The sequence below is a fragment of the Loxodonta africana genome, chromosome 6 (genome assembly GCF_030014295.1).
Source record: "Loxodonta africana isolate mLoxAfr1 chromosome 6, mLoxAfr1.hap2, whole genome shotgun sequence".
NCBI lineage: Eukaryota > Metazoa > Chordata > Mammalia > Proboscidea > Elephantidae > Loxodonta > Loxodonta africana.
Window position 1 is genome coordinate 129,870,443 of NC_087347.1, and position 15,213 is coordinate 129,885,655.

General features: G+C 36.6%; 1 protein-coding gene across 1 annotated transcript in view; it reads left to right on the forward strand.

The window, feature by feature from the left end:
* The window catches only part of MAP3K2 (mitogen-activated protein kinase kinase kinase 2), a 125,199-nt gene extending 110,439 nt beyond the window's left edge, over nt 1–14,760 (forward strand). Inside the window, exons 17-18 of the mRNA XM_064287345.1 lie at nt 4,676–4,853; nt 5,550–14,760. Of these exons, the coding sequence (XP_064143415.1) occupies nt 4,676–4,853; nt 5,550–5,775 (404 nt within the window). The 3' untranslated portion in view covers nt 5,776–14,760. The remainder of the gene's footprint in view (nt 1–4,675; nt 4,854–5,549) is intronic.
* Nucleotides 14,761–15,213: the final 453 nt, after the last annotated feature.

Sequence of the window (15,213 nt, forward strand, 5' to 3'; positions counted from 1 at the left end):
CAGCAACTAAAAACAACAACTGAAATGTTTATCGATTATGATGTTTTGGATTTGCTTCAAAATAATATGAAGGGGGAGTGGGTGGCAGTATGATTAGGGCAGGATTGTAGTTGGGGTAATGGGTACATATACTATTTGATCTACTTTTGTATATATTTGAAAAGTCTCCTTAATAGCTGACTTTTAAGTTACCCAAATGAATTCTCTTTAACTATCTCAGGAACCTGAGTCCACATTTTCTCCTCAGCCCCTCCTACACGTGGGCATTGAAATGGTCAGCATTGGTGCTTCTTCTTCAGATAGTGCTCCCAGTCTGTGTGTGACCTGCTCAGAATTGTTCTTCTCAGCTTATAGCCAGTAACTACCTTGTACTCTCCTCTCATGGGCTATATTTTTTGGAGATGGTGGCTTTTTTTTTTTTAGCAGAGTTTCTCTTTAAATGTTGGACCACAGGAGATGTTAAATAAGCAGTGCCGTATTAGACAATCACTTGTACCATGAAACACTTAGGCTTATGGCGTGGGGAGAAGGGAACCTGGAGGCTCCCATGAACAATGTCTTTGGAGAGCCATCCTTTAAGGCTGAGGTATTTGCTCTGGAGAACAGAAAGACAAGCGTAGAAGCTCATGGTGGCTGGGATGGAAAGTCTGCATTTCCTCCAGTTTATAATGTAGATGTTCTTCACTATTTACCCTCCTTAAAAACCAAAAAACCAAGCCGGCTGCCACTGAGTCGATTCCAACTCATAGCTCTCCTTTTCAAGGACCATTAAAAAGAAAAAAGGATAAGAAAACAAATAAGGAGTCATTTTTTTAAATACAAAAGATGATTAAGTTTATAGAAGACTTAAAAAATAAGAGGTGAAAAATTAAAAAAATTAAAATTAATAAAATAACTTTTTTTTTTTTAAAACAGATGGCTTATGGAAAAAGCTAAAAATTAAAAGGGAAATAATTTCTGTAAGACAGAAACTAGACTTATGATCTCTGAAAACATGATAAATAAGGGGGAAAATAGAGAATAAAAAAAAAAATGAAACTACTACCTAGACTTTTTTTCTGTGTATGCTTTAGGTAAAATTTCTGTTTACATCCTGGGCTCCCCGTGTCCATTTGTCCAATTTGTCTGGGCTCAGGCTGGTGGAGGCTGTGGTTGCTGTGGTCCTTTAGCCCTTTGGACTAATAGTTTCCTTGTGTCTTTGGTTTTCTTCATTCTCCTTTCCTTTGAATGTGATGGGACCAATAGATGTATCTTAGATGGCCACTTGCAAGCTTTTAAGACCCCAGATGCTACTCACTGAAGTAGGATGTAGAACATTTTTTTATGTTATGCTGTTTGACCTAGATGACCCCGGGACCATGGCCCCTAACCCTGAGCCCTAGTAACTCGGTCCCTCAAGGTGAGTAGATGTATTTAGGAAGATTCTATGACTTTGCCTTGGTCAAATTGTGCTGACTTCCTCTATATTGTGTTGTTTTTCACTTCACCCAAGTTAACACTTGTCTACTATCTACCCCTCCCCTCCCCCCATAACCACCAAAGATTGTTTTTTCCTGTCTGCAAACCTTTTCTTGGGTTTTTATAATAGTGATCCTCACACGATATTTGTCCTTATGTGATTGACTTATTTCACTCAGCTTAAGGCCCTCCGGATACATCCGTGTTGTGAGATGTTTCACGAATTCATCATTGTTCTTTATCATTGCATAGTATTCCATTGTGTGTATGTACCATAGTTTGCTTATACCATTTATAATAGCCCTCCCCCCTCAAAAGATAAAATAGCTGTAAAAGACTTATACAATGAAAACTATAACACACTATTGCAAGACACTAAGAGGGACCTACACAAATGGAAGGACATTTCATGCTCATGGAACAAAAGACTTAATATTGTGAGTGTCAATACTACCTGAAGTGATCTACAGATACAATGCAGTCCTGGTCAAAATTCCAATAGCAGTCTTTACTGAAATGGAAAAAGTAATCACCAATTTTATATGGAAGAGAAAGAGGCCTCAAATAGGCAAAACAATATTGAAGAAGAACAAAGTAAGAGGCCTCACACTCCTCGATCTCCAAACATACTGTACAGCTACAGTAATCCAAACAGCCTGGTACTGGTTCAATGATAAGAGCCCTGGTGGCAAAGCAATTAAGAACTCGGCTGCTAACCAAAAGGTCAGCAGTTCGAATCCACCAGCTGCTCCTTGGAAACCCTATGTGGCAGTTCTACTCTTTCCTATAAAGTTGCTATGAGTCAGAATTGACTTGACGGCAGTGGGTTTGGTTCTTTGGCGTGGTGTGTGTGTATATATATATATACACACACGTATATATGTATGTACACATGCATATATACATACATAATATATATAAATAAAATAAAACAAATAAGGCTCACAGAAATTGATACTTCCTAGACATAACCAATCACTTCACAGGATTAGTTTTCTTGGTTTGAAGACTTAGGGTCATAGTCTTGTGGGGTAATTCATTTAGCATACCATAGTTCGTAAAGTTTATGTTCTACATCCTAGTTTGGCGAGTAGTGGCTGGTATCTTAAAAGGTTGTGAGTGGCATCTAAAATACAAGTATTGGTCTCTACTCATCTGGAGCAAAAGAGAGAAGGAAACACAGTATTCAAAGAAGGATCCAGTCTACATGAACCATGGCCTTCTGTACCCTGAGACCAGAAGAATTAGATGGTGCCCAACTGCCATTACAGAATGTTCTGATCAGGGCCACAATAGATGGATCCTGATAGAAAGGGAGAAAAATGTGGAACAGAACTTTAAATTCTCAAAAAATCCAGATTTACTTGACCCATTGAGACCAGAGAAATCCCTCAAACTGTTGCCCAGAGATACTCTTTAAACCTTGAACCAAAACTATCACCTCAAGCCACCTTTTAGCTAAATGGCAGTCTAGTTCATAAAGTAATGAGTATCACCCTTGAGTACTCTGGTCTTTTAAAAAGTCATGTATTTGTTGACCAAATGGTCGCTAAGTACTCTAAAGCATAGATGAGAAGGTTGTGGGGCTGTGAGTCTAGGTTAATGGGAATGAACAACTAGAATAGAAGTAATGAGAATGCTGATACAATGTGAAGAATGTAACCAATGTCACTGAACAATACATGTAGAAATTGGTGAACGGGAACCTCTTTTGCTGGGTTTACTTCTGCCAAAAATACAATAAAATGTTATTTAAAAAATATATGTCTATACCGATATAGGAAACCCTGGTGGTATAGTGGTTAAGAGCTCCGGCTGCTAACCAAAAGGTCAGCAGTTCGAATTTACCAAGCGCTCCTTGGAAACCCTCTGGGGAAGTTCTGCTCTGTTCTTTAAGGTCACTATGAGTTGGAATCGACTTGACAGCAATGGGTTATACTGATATAAATAAGTGACTGAGTAAATCATTGGGGAGTAGAGATAGATCTCTTACGCAGAAGAACTCTAAGTCATTTATGTAGATCCTCTACCCTTAAGGAAGGGGTGCATGATTCCTACTCAAGTGTGGGCTGCGCATAGTGAATTCCTCCCAAAGAATATGGTATGGAAAGGGGGAAAAAAGAGTAACTCCACAGTAGAGAACCTGACAAACACTACCAGGTGATCAAGGCTAACATCAACATTGATAGGTCATATTGATAGTATATACCCTTGATATGATGTGATAAGAATTGGTCCTTTACCTCTAGTCTTTCTCCCCAAAACACAGTATTCCAGTCTACCCCATGAGAAAAACATCACACAAATCTTAGGTAAGGGACATTCTACAAAAACTTGACATTAATCCACAAAACTGTCAAGGTCATCAAAAACAAGGACCGACTGAGAAACTGTCAAGCCTAAGGAGATATGACAAGTAAATGGAATGTGGTATCTTGATCGGGATCCTGAAACATGAGGGAAAAACTAAAAAAAATGAAAAAAAAAGTATGAACTTTAGTTAATAATAATGTTATCAGTATTGGCTCATTAATTGTGGCAAATGTAAATACTAATGTAAGATGATGATAATGGGGGGACTGGGTGTGGGGTGTATAGGAACTCGCTGTACTATCTTTGCAATAATTTTGTAAATGTAAACCTGTTCTAAAAGAAGATTATTAAAAGTATAAATGAAATTTAAAAGCCGATAGAGGTTTAAAGCTTACTTGGAAGAGGTTTAAAGTATAGGTAGAAATTGAGAAGTAAAGTTAATATAAAACAAAACCCAGTGTTAAGAAAAACATTAATATGTAAGGTAACTAACTTTTAAGTAATAGCAGGGGAAAAATAGTGCCAGAAGTTGAGTTATGATGGTCCTTCAGGAAGTTCCTGAGGAGAAGCTGGCTTCTCAGCTTCAGCCATAGGTGTCTTATGATGGAAAAACTGAGGGACAGAGCCCTCCCTGTATTGCTGTCATCATCCTTCCCTAGCTTCCTTCCTAGTCTTTCCCTTTTGTCTTCCTTTGTCATCCTCACCTCCCATCTGCCCCAGCAAACACTTTACTGAGCACTGACTGTGACTAGCATTATGCCAGGTACTGCTTGGAAGATGTAAAGCAGTCTAATTTTGGAGACAGATTTAAGAGCCCACTGAGTAATTCTCTACCATTGTTCTTTTATAGTATATTGTAGATTGCCAGTAAAAATAATGAAATGAGGATATTTCTTATTTTCAGGTGCAAATATTTTGCGAGACTCAACAGGCAATGTCAAACTAGGAGATTTTGGGGCCAGCAAACGGCTTCAGACCATCTGTCTCTCAGGGACAGGAATGAAGTCAGTCACAGGCACACCATACTGGATGAGCCCTGAAGTGATCAGTGGAGAAGGCTATGGCAGAAAAGCAGATATCTGGTAGGTTTTGATGCTATCTTTGCCTGAAAACTACCAGCTTTCTTATTTATTTCCACCCAGGATACAAATTACTGAGCCAGATTTAAACTAACTTTTGTACTTTTAGAACTAGAGTATTGGAATTACAAGGAGTAACATTTTAATTATGAGGCATGTCCTTGAACCTGTCTTCCATTCTTTAGGAAGGATTAGTCTTAAACAGACTTCCACAGTAGAAGCTAGCTTCACTTTATTTTCCTGAAGAGTTTTAAAAGTAATTAATCTTTGTTATCAGTCTTTTATAATTCAGTTAATCCTTAATTGCCCAGTAATTTTAAGTTAGAACAAAATGGCCATTTCCTGCTTCCTACCCAGAAAAAATTTTAGGAGATGTTCATTTTAGGCACCTGAAGGCAAAAAAGGAATTCCTAATGCTGCTATTCTCTGTGAGATAAAGACAAGAAATTATATTTAATATCAGTTAAGAGAATTATACATAAAATAAAAATTCTAAAATATGTAATGTTCTTGGCCTAACCTTTTGAGTTAAATGACAGTCATGAAATTGTGGTTTATTTTCACTGACTTCTATGTTTAAATTACAATTTTACGTAACTTTAAACTTGAAATCAAATTGTATTTAAATGCATGTGCATTTCACTTTTATTCCTCCTTTTGTAGTTGTTTGTGTAATGTGTGTTACTTGTTTCTTTCTAGGAGTGTAGCCTGCACTGTGGTGGAAATGCTAACGGAAAAGCCCCCTTGGGCTGAGTTTGAAGCAATGGCTGCCATCTTTAAAATCGCTACCCAGCCGACAAACCCAAAGCTGCCACCCCACGTCTCAGACTATACTCGGGATTTCCTCAAACGGATTTTTGTGGAGGCCAAACTGAGACCCTCAGCTGACGAGCTCTTGAGGCACATGTTTGTGCATTATCACTAGCAGCCAATAACCTTTCCTGTGCCTCTACCCTGCTATCATCGATTCATTCACCTTCTCTCTGACTGCACTTTTCTTTTTTTATAAAAAAAGGAGAGATGGGGAAGAAAAAAAGACAAGAGGGAACATATTTCTCTTGATTCTTGGTTAAATTTGTTTAATAATAATAGTAGTCTAAATTTTTTATAGTCTTTTTTTTCCCTTACAAGAAGAACTTGAAACTTTTTTTTTTTTTTTTATAATGTACTGATGTGGTTCAGAGAGATAAAGCACTTTAGTACATAGTCACTCTTTTTAGTGAAAACAAATCATTTGGAATACCTAAAGATTGTAGAGTCTTCCCCTGTATCACTGACATGTGGTGATGGGGGGGGGAGAAATGGAAAACAAGGAAAAGAAAATGATAAATAATTTGTAGTTTTTAGTGTTAGTATTTAAAGTAGATCCTCATTTTTTGGAGGTTGACCCTAAACTTGAGTTTAGGGTAGGTACTCAAAGAATATAGATCCCTTCTTCTGTCTGTATTCTTTATATTCGAACCTCTGTCTACCAAGCTTTTTGCTCAGTACAAATCTCGATAGAAAATACGAATTTCTAAGAGGTATCTTTAGTTGTTAATCCTAACCAGTATAATAAGCAAATACACTATAGTAGATTCATGTTACTGGAATCTGTAAACCTTGAGGGATGGTTTTCTGCTTAAAAAAAAAAAAAAGTGCTATTTTATTTTAAAGCAGTTACGGGAAGTAAATAGAGCAAATTCAAAATAAGGTACAAAAGGATATTGCTCTCGTTAAATGTTGTGAGCAGTCGAAGAGACCACATTTGCCAGTTAATAGAAATAACGGGGGGAAAAAACTGTGAGTTTAATAAGTTTTAAACTGTGTTTTTTATATGAGGGTGAAAGTTCCAAAATTAAGGGAAAGGAGAAGTAATCAAAATCATGTATACTGTCTTCCTGTTGCTAGGTCCTGATTCCCCATAGATAATATTCTTTAGGAAATAAGAGTTCAGCCCAGAGGATCCATGTTTCAAAGCTAGTGTCATGAAATGGAACCCTTGTCCATGGGATCATAGAATAATAAAACACCTTGAAAACAGAAAATGTTGGTTTTCAGCTCGGGGGAGTGGGAGAGGAGGGGAATAATTTCACTTCCCATTTGGCAATGCCTGCAGACATTTTTGGTTGTCACAGCTGGGGTATTGCTATTGGCATCTAGTGGGTAGAGGTCAGGGATGCTGTTAAATATACTACAGTGCACAAGAACAGCTCCCAAATCAAAGAGCTGTCCTGCCCAAAGTGTCAGTAGTGCCGAGGTTGAGAAAACCTGATGCAAAGACCAGTTCCAGTTATAAACTGAAAACAACCATTTACAGAAGAGGTTCCCAGCAAAAAAAGAAAATTTCAAAGAGAAAGCAATGTAATTCACAATGAGTATTTCACAAGAGCGAATACCACTACTTCAAGTCAAGGGTGAGCGATCTCAGCAAGTAGTAAGTAGCAGTCCCTTTCTTACCAGCTGCATATTGTATCCAAATCTTCTGTTTTAGAAACAAAATGAATTTGAACAGTGAGCCTGTTGAACTCAACCACCTATCCTTTCCTCGAGCCGCCAACTTAAAATTGTGGAAAATGAAAAGCATATTTAAAAAAAAAAAAGTATCAACAGGAAGGTCCAAAAACTGCCAGCTATAATGTATCCACTAAGAACAAGGCTGTTAAATGGAGGGAGACAGCTGGAAAAGGTCCCACTGTCCTTAATGGAAATATGCTACTGAAGAATATGAATGATATCAGTAATTTGACCCCTTGCAGTGTTTTCAGCATATTAAAGCAAGTGCTAAGCACTTTAAAGGTATAGAAAAATAATAGTCTTCCTGGAGGCCCTAAATGTGATGTCTTTCATGGGATTTATAAGGGACTTCAAAACCAAACCCATTTTAGTCAAGTTGATTCCAATTCATAGCAACCCTGTAGGACAGAGTAGAACTCCCCCATAGAGTTTCTAAGCCTGTAATCTTTACGGAAGCTGACTGCCACATCTTCCTCCCACAGAGCAGCTGGTGGGTTTGAACTGCCAGCCTTTTGGTTAGCAGCCAAGCGCTTAACCGCTGGCCACTAAGGCTCCTTATAAGGGACTCAGTTATTCTTATTTCTACAAAAAGGTATGCTCTTTTAGGGACTCTTTCAAAATACTTTGTTTCTGAAGTTAAGTGGCTCTTGGTTTACTATATCAGGGTCCAGTATGGCATTCCCCACAGGAGTATTTGAAGTTCTGCTAGTAGTCTGAGAAGAAGCCAAAGCACAAATTAGTTGTCAACGTTTCTTTCATACTCTTATAAAGGAAGCAGCTTGCAAGGAAGAGCAAGAAATAGGTGCCTGCCCCTCCCACTTGGTAAGCCAACTGCCACATCTTGTACTAAAAACATAATCCCCAAGTGTGTGGGTCTGTTGTAATTTCTTTATCTTTTATCGGTAAGGCATCTCTTCTGCTTAAGGAAGACCGTGTATCTGTACCAGTGGCCTTTTCCTTCTTTAATTGTCTCCTGTGATTACGATTTCTCTCTGGCTCTTTTTTGGTCTTTCAGGGTAACCAGCAGTGTAGAGTAATAAGACAAATGTTCTTTCTGGAGAATTCTTGGGAGACTGTGAAACCCACAGCAAAATTGTTTGCTTTTTTCAGTCTCTTTTTTTCTCTTGTAAATGCTGTAGAAAATAAATGCATATGAAAAGAAACTACTACTTTAATATTGCTGTAGAAGACCTATGCTTTAGGAGAAAGGAAAAAAAAAATATGAACTATGGGCAGGTGATGTTCTTTATGTAAAAAGACTTCAAAATAGGCTAATAGTTTACAGAGTTATATAAAATGTGATCTGAATTTTTTAATTTCAAACATATTGTGATGGTACCAAAAACCACAATAAGAGTTAATATATATAAAAACTACCAGTACAAAAATGCTTGAAGGTGAGGGTGAAAGGTACGAAAGACCAAAAGTAAATTAAAATAGAAAATTTTGAAAGGAAGCACCTTATTTCAGGTGCAGCTAAGTATAACACTCCATTTCTTTTCTTCTTTCTAATAATGGTATGGGTCAACAAATGAACCTTGAGCTTTTTCAGATGACTGTAAATGTATTTTGTTTTTTAAATGTACAACTGATTCTTCCATACTGTAATGTTTCTTTGCTGAGGCTGGAGAATGGCCAGACTGCTGATGTTGTGCCTTTCAGACACGCTCTGCTTTTGACAGTGGCCAACTTTGGGGTGCTGGAGAAGATTCCCTTGCAGCCTTACATGTGCTTTTCAGGATATACCCTTCTGCCTAGGCCTTGAGAGATTCAGCGTGGCATGACCCAGGCTTGGACCAATATAAGATCTTTTGTTTTGCAAACTAAGTATAGTGAATAAAAGGGTTGAAAAACATGGTAATGATGAGTGGAAATTCTGATGGGTTGGTAATTCTTTAAAACATTTTTAAAACAATGCAGACTGACAATTTCAGTGTGACTATCTTGAAAATTTTCAGCATGGTTCCTCATTTACAAACATGTTTCTAACTTAAATGGTTAAGACTATTGCCTTAGAAAGTTTTAAGAGGTATAGTCAACCTTCATAATGTATATAAGGGATTGAAAGATTAATGCACATGCTGAACTATACAAGAGAAATTAAAAAATTTGATTTCAGAGTAAAGTGGATTGACTTTCACTCAGGGCTTCGAACTGATTCAAACTGGTTCAGCCATCGTTAACGAGGTGAAACCTAAACAGAATTTTTACAATTTGGGTGATCCAGAATGATAATCAGAACAGGAAAAATTACAGGTCAAAGCCCTGGATTGGGAGACTCAAAAGAGGTGTAGTGAGCCCTTTCAGGAGCCTGATGTGTGACACTGGATTGTCGGCAGGAACGTGGAGAAGGACACATTCAGAGTGACGCCATTAGCCACCATCTTTGAGCGGGGCACCTCCGTTTCCGACTCTGCTCAAAATCTGACAGGCAAGGGATTTGGTTGCTATGCAATGCGTGTGCTGCCCTTGTTTTCTAAGAGGGAAACTAGGTTTCTAACAGGGCTTTGACTCGAGATTTTTCCCGTTCTGGTTATCTTTATGGTTCACACAAATTTTAAAAATTTGCTTCTGTTCCAATTTTGCTTCCTTGGCCATGGCTGAACCAGGAAGAACCGATTCAAAGCCCTGCTTTCATGTGAGAAAGAGTTTTTACCTTATTCCTAGTAGAAACTACATAAAATGAAATGATTTCTTTAGAGTATCTCTCTGCTCCTCCAGCTCTGTCTGTTCTGGTCTGCAGCATTTCTGAGATTTGGTTTTATAAGCTCTGTGAAATGCAATTTATAAGGTACATGAAAGCACATTAAGAAAATAAACCCAAATATTAATAGTTTAGAGGGATGACCAGGCTTGACTGCAAAAGCCAAAATACTTGCTAGATGCAAACTTTCTGGCCCATGGCAAAGTTTTGTGCCAGTGATTTCATTTGGCATCTAGGAACCAAAAGCTTGGTGTAAAAATCACCTGGTGTCGATCAACTATGGGAATCCTTTTTTTTAATAGGGTGACTTTTTCATTTGCTTATTCAATAATTGTGGCTTATTTGTGTTGGGTGCCAAATTAACTTGTCCTTAAGGAGGTCACAGTCTAGGAGAAAACACGGGCAAAGACAGTCACTTATTTTATGGCATACCCTAACCCTGAAGGTTCGGCAGTGATGATTTAAAATTTTATGACTATTTTTAATGAAGTGAGGGGAAAGCAATTTGGGGTAACATTGACTATTAGAAATTTTGTCATTAAAAATGAAATTAAAGTCAAAGTCTCCTCAAATTGGAGGGGTCCCCTTAGGTCAGGCTGCCTTTCTCTCAGGAACACCTCTTAGAATGCCCAGACTGCCCAAACAGTTCCAGTGATAAGGAACATTTATTCCATAACACGAATTATTAAGACAGCCAGAACATTTGTTGGAAGTCGAACTCTGTCAACAGTGTTATTTATGCTAAGATTAGGACAATGTCTTGAGAACACGTTGTTTTTTTCATTAAGTTTGGCCTTTGTTACAAATGCAATGGTCATTTATTTTAATTTTAAGATTATTTAAATGTTAATGAAAAGCAACTTAATTGTTAAATTTAGTAGTGCCTTTTTCTCTGTATGCCTTAGCTTTACTTTATATCAGTAATAATTCAATTTGCTCACAAAAATGAAGACATTTTCTAAAATCATTAGGCTTCAAGAGTTCATTTGGCCTTAAGCTGTGTTTTGGCCCATAAATGTTCCTTAATGCCTGCTAACTCCTCCTACCCTTTTCTGCCCCCTCTTTTTTTGTGTGTGTGTTAGGAGAGTAATGTTAGCATGTGCCTGTGACACACTGCAGTCTCCACTAGACAGAGTGTAGAAAGAGGTATTGTGGTTTTAAAGAGACATAGCAAATTGTTTTCCAGATTGATTACTTGATTTTTCAGTCATGTTGGCACTGACCAAGTTAATTGTATATCATGGTTCAGTTATAATTTCTATAGCAAAGCTACAGAGATTTTTTTTTGCCCTAAAGAAGTCATTTAAATGGCTTACGGCTGTTGGGGCAATGAGATGTAGGACAATGAGCAAGAAACCCAGGGAGAATGAATTCTAATCCTTACTTTTTCACTAACATTTTGACTAATACTGTAGCCTATTTTTCTGTGAAGTGTGTGTGTGTGCTTGTGTTTGGAGTTGGGGCAGGGGTGGGAAAGAAGGAAGGAAAGGTAGGAGTGTTTAATATATTAGTATCCAATCTTGGAGGAACCCCTTAAAAGTATATGTCCTACTGATGATGGATCAGTGTAGTCATTTTCAGGTGGGGAGGCCAGCACATTTCCACGAGTAGCTAGTACAAATAATTGTTTAATCAAGGTATTTATTGTAATTGCCAAACTCTTGATTGCTAAAAGTAGATTAAAATTGAATTTGTATGTGTATGTGTGTGTGTAATAATGAGCTTATGTATAATTCTTAAATAGAAAGTAATTGATTTTACATAGTTCCTAATGAACTCTATGGAATAGAAATTCTGCCAGACATTATCAAAACAAGCTTCCTTAGCTTACTAGGTATTCAAAAGGAAATCCTCTTTATACCTCTTTTTGGTTGGCTAGGGAAGGCGTGTTGTGAAGCCACTGTTCTGCTTCATAGTTGTCTGTAGCTTTGCTTTGTGTTCTGCCATGGTCTGGACAGGATGCCATAATAGATGTGGAAAGTACTAGGGCCATCCATGTCTCTCTACTCCTCTTTGAGACCTGTAGGTGATAATGAGCTCTTCCAGGAGCCCAGAGATTCTTCTCTTGGAGATGGTGAGAGTGGTCAAGATTGAGCTTCACAGAGTTGAGGGAGGAGCCATAGCTGTAATGAAAAGAATAAATTTTATCTGTTTCTTGTGTATAGTCTCGCATAATTTTTTATAATTATGCATTTTAATTGAGAATCATGGTATTTTTGTTTATAACAGCAAATAAATTAAATCAGTAAGTACTATTACTCCGTATACCTGATGACTTCTTGTTTGTATTTACAAAATTTATTATCAGAATAACTTTAAACCAAAGTTTTTATATTCCTTGTGCACATAGCCAAAATAATTAGCACTGTTACTTCTACCCACCTGTAAGCTAATAATGTAAAAATTATGAAGCAAGCACTAGTAGAATTTGTATCTCAATCTGCCCTTCAAGGAAAAGGACAGGTACTCAGTGTTTGCATTTACAAGTAGAATTTACTTCAGCTATTAAGGAACTGTAGACATTATGAACTTGATCTTGTACACGTGCCAATCTTATTACTGTCACTTGACCATACACACAGATACATATCCGTTCACTTAGGATGCCTCAGGTTTGTGGCGTACTTTCTTCCTAGTGTCTTAACACGTATGAACTTGTGTCTGACTTGAGGGGCATTTCAAGAAAGCTGTGAAGAAAGGTAGGTTATGGATGCATGCCCACTTTGTACCATAGACATTTTGGAACGTAAGAAAGAGTTTGCTCTCTAGTATATGTGCAGAATTTGTCCCCAGATAAGGATTTCTGAGTCCCTTAATGCCAATTGAGAACAGTAAAGTTCATGACTATACTGAAAAGCACTTTTGTGTTCACTTATTTATATTTTTTTTAGAATTTATTTTTAAAAAACATGTAACTAGTAATTTTAGCAATAGCATTACTTAGAGGGGAGGGGTGAGATAGGTAACAAAATTCCATCTTAAACTCTGTTAGATACTTAAAGTCTGAATGGATTTGACATATTCTCATTTTTCCAAAATTTTTTTTCCACCTGGAATGAGAAGAGAGCACTAGTGGAGAAATTAAGAAAACATTTGAGCTGGAAAGGCTTATGGTCAAAAGGAAATGGGTCAAACTCTTGCAATATATCCTGTTCCATTCAAAGTACAGTGTCTAAGGATAAGAATACTTCTTTAAAAACAAACAATTGTTTTTAATACAATCTTAACAAGTAAAAGGTTTATAGCATTTTTTCTATTGCTATAGGTTTTAAAATTTGCTACCCTGTGTCTGAAATATATAAGAGTTAATACCAAAAACATTTTTAATGTTGGACATCTCTTCCTTTTCACATGATTTGTTTCATTCAAATATCGTAAATAAAAGTAAATGGATAAATTTGAGAATAAACTTTTAATTGTTGGAAAACTATGATTATCGATTTATAAATTTATCCTTTGACCTGGTGTACATTTTAAAGTGTAGCCATTAATCTTTAATTATTAATTTCTCTCTGTAAATGTTTTTAATCTCAGTTGAACGCTGGGCAGTTTATAATTACGTATGAAGGTGTTTTTTTCCTATCAAGGTTGACTTTTTTGCACATTTTTGGAAATGTTTAATTTGTACACTGATTTACTACTCTGACCAATGATTACTGACGAGTGTGTGTGAGCATCGTGAGTGTGTGCATTGAACTACTGTCTGTCTCCATTTTCACTTCTTTCAAGGTGTAGTCAGTCGTCAGTAACTACACAGCTGTCACTGGCACCAGCGGATTGTCTCGCTTTACAGAGTAGACTTACCTATGGTTCTGTCTTTGTTGAAGAACTCAGGAGTTCAACATTACTTTGTAATTTTATGATGTCTTCTAACATTCATTGCTAAGTTGAAGTATTCTTGTAACTGTGTATCAGGGGATGTATGTTTGTGTGGAGATGTCTTTTTCTCTCTGTAGGTACATGTATATATCCCAGTAATTTCTTATTTTGTTTCATTTCTACATTTTTATGAACTTGTTTTATAAGGGTACTATTTAGTTAGAGTAATTAAATATATAAAAGCTTTCTGAGAGATTATTTACTATATGAATATATTTTCAGCTGGCTGATCAAAAATATTTTTTTAATTTTGTTTTTAACCATTTGAAATGTATTTGTATTTTCAAAATTGGACACAAATTGTACTTAGATCTCAAAACACTCTTGTAAGGAACAACATTGAGTTTTCTTTTGAGAATTCTGTGAAATGCAAATTAAGAAAATAAAATGTGCTTTAAGCAGTAACAAAAACACACTGTCCACTAAGACAGCTTTGGAATTCTCAGAGCTACGAAAAAATGTGAGAAACTAAATTGCCTTGAAGAGATGCCAAGATTTTTATATCCCAAGTTGCTGTGGGCCTGTCCTACTGTTCCTCTTCAGTATTTCCTTTATTCTAACCCAAAATATTTCAACTTTCTGGTTTTTCTCTTACAGGACAAGGTCAGACTGGGTTTATAAAACAGTGCATTGGCATATTGTGATTCTCTGTAATTGGTTGACTATAAATTGGTTTAGAAATGTCCAAACATACGTTGTTGTGTCTTTATACTGTACTGTGTGTTTTTAGTAACTGGCAGAAAGATTTGGAAATTAAATTTCCAATCTGAATGTTATTGTACTTAAAAAAAAAAAAAAAAGCTTGTTTTAAATATGCGGTACCACCTAAAATTACTTGTGTTAGGAATAAAGTATGCTGTTGAGTGTCACTAAGCGTATTATGTTAAAAGGAGCCGGTATGATTAGAAAAACCTACCAGAAGCCAGATAGACTGTGGTTTGGGCCACATTTCATGCACATTTTGACTTTGTGTTCTTCATTCAAAATTGTGCTTGTAAAAATGTATAAAATTTTTGAGTTTTTAATTTCTTGCTGGTAAATAGCTTTTTTTTTTTTTTAAATCTAATGTAAAAGAAACCATGTTTATATTTTGTTAGTGATCAATGACTTTGTTTATATGGAAATTTGTATATTGTTGGCACACATCTTTGTTTAGATTTATCGTGCATGAAAGCCTGCAATAATTAGCACAATGAAAATTGCTTTTTCCTACATGCTAGTTCATTTTTTGAAAGATTGTGGTGCAAAGGCTTACTCTAAGTAACCTTCTGGACTATGGAATGG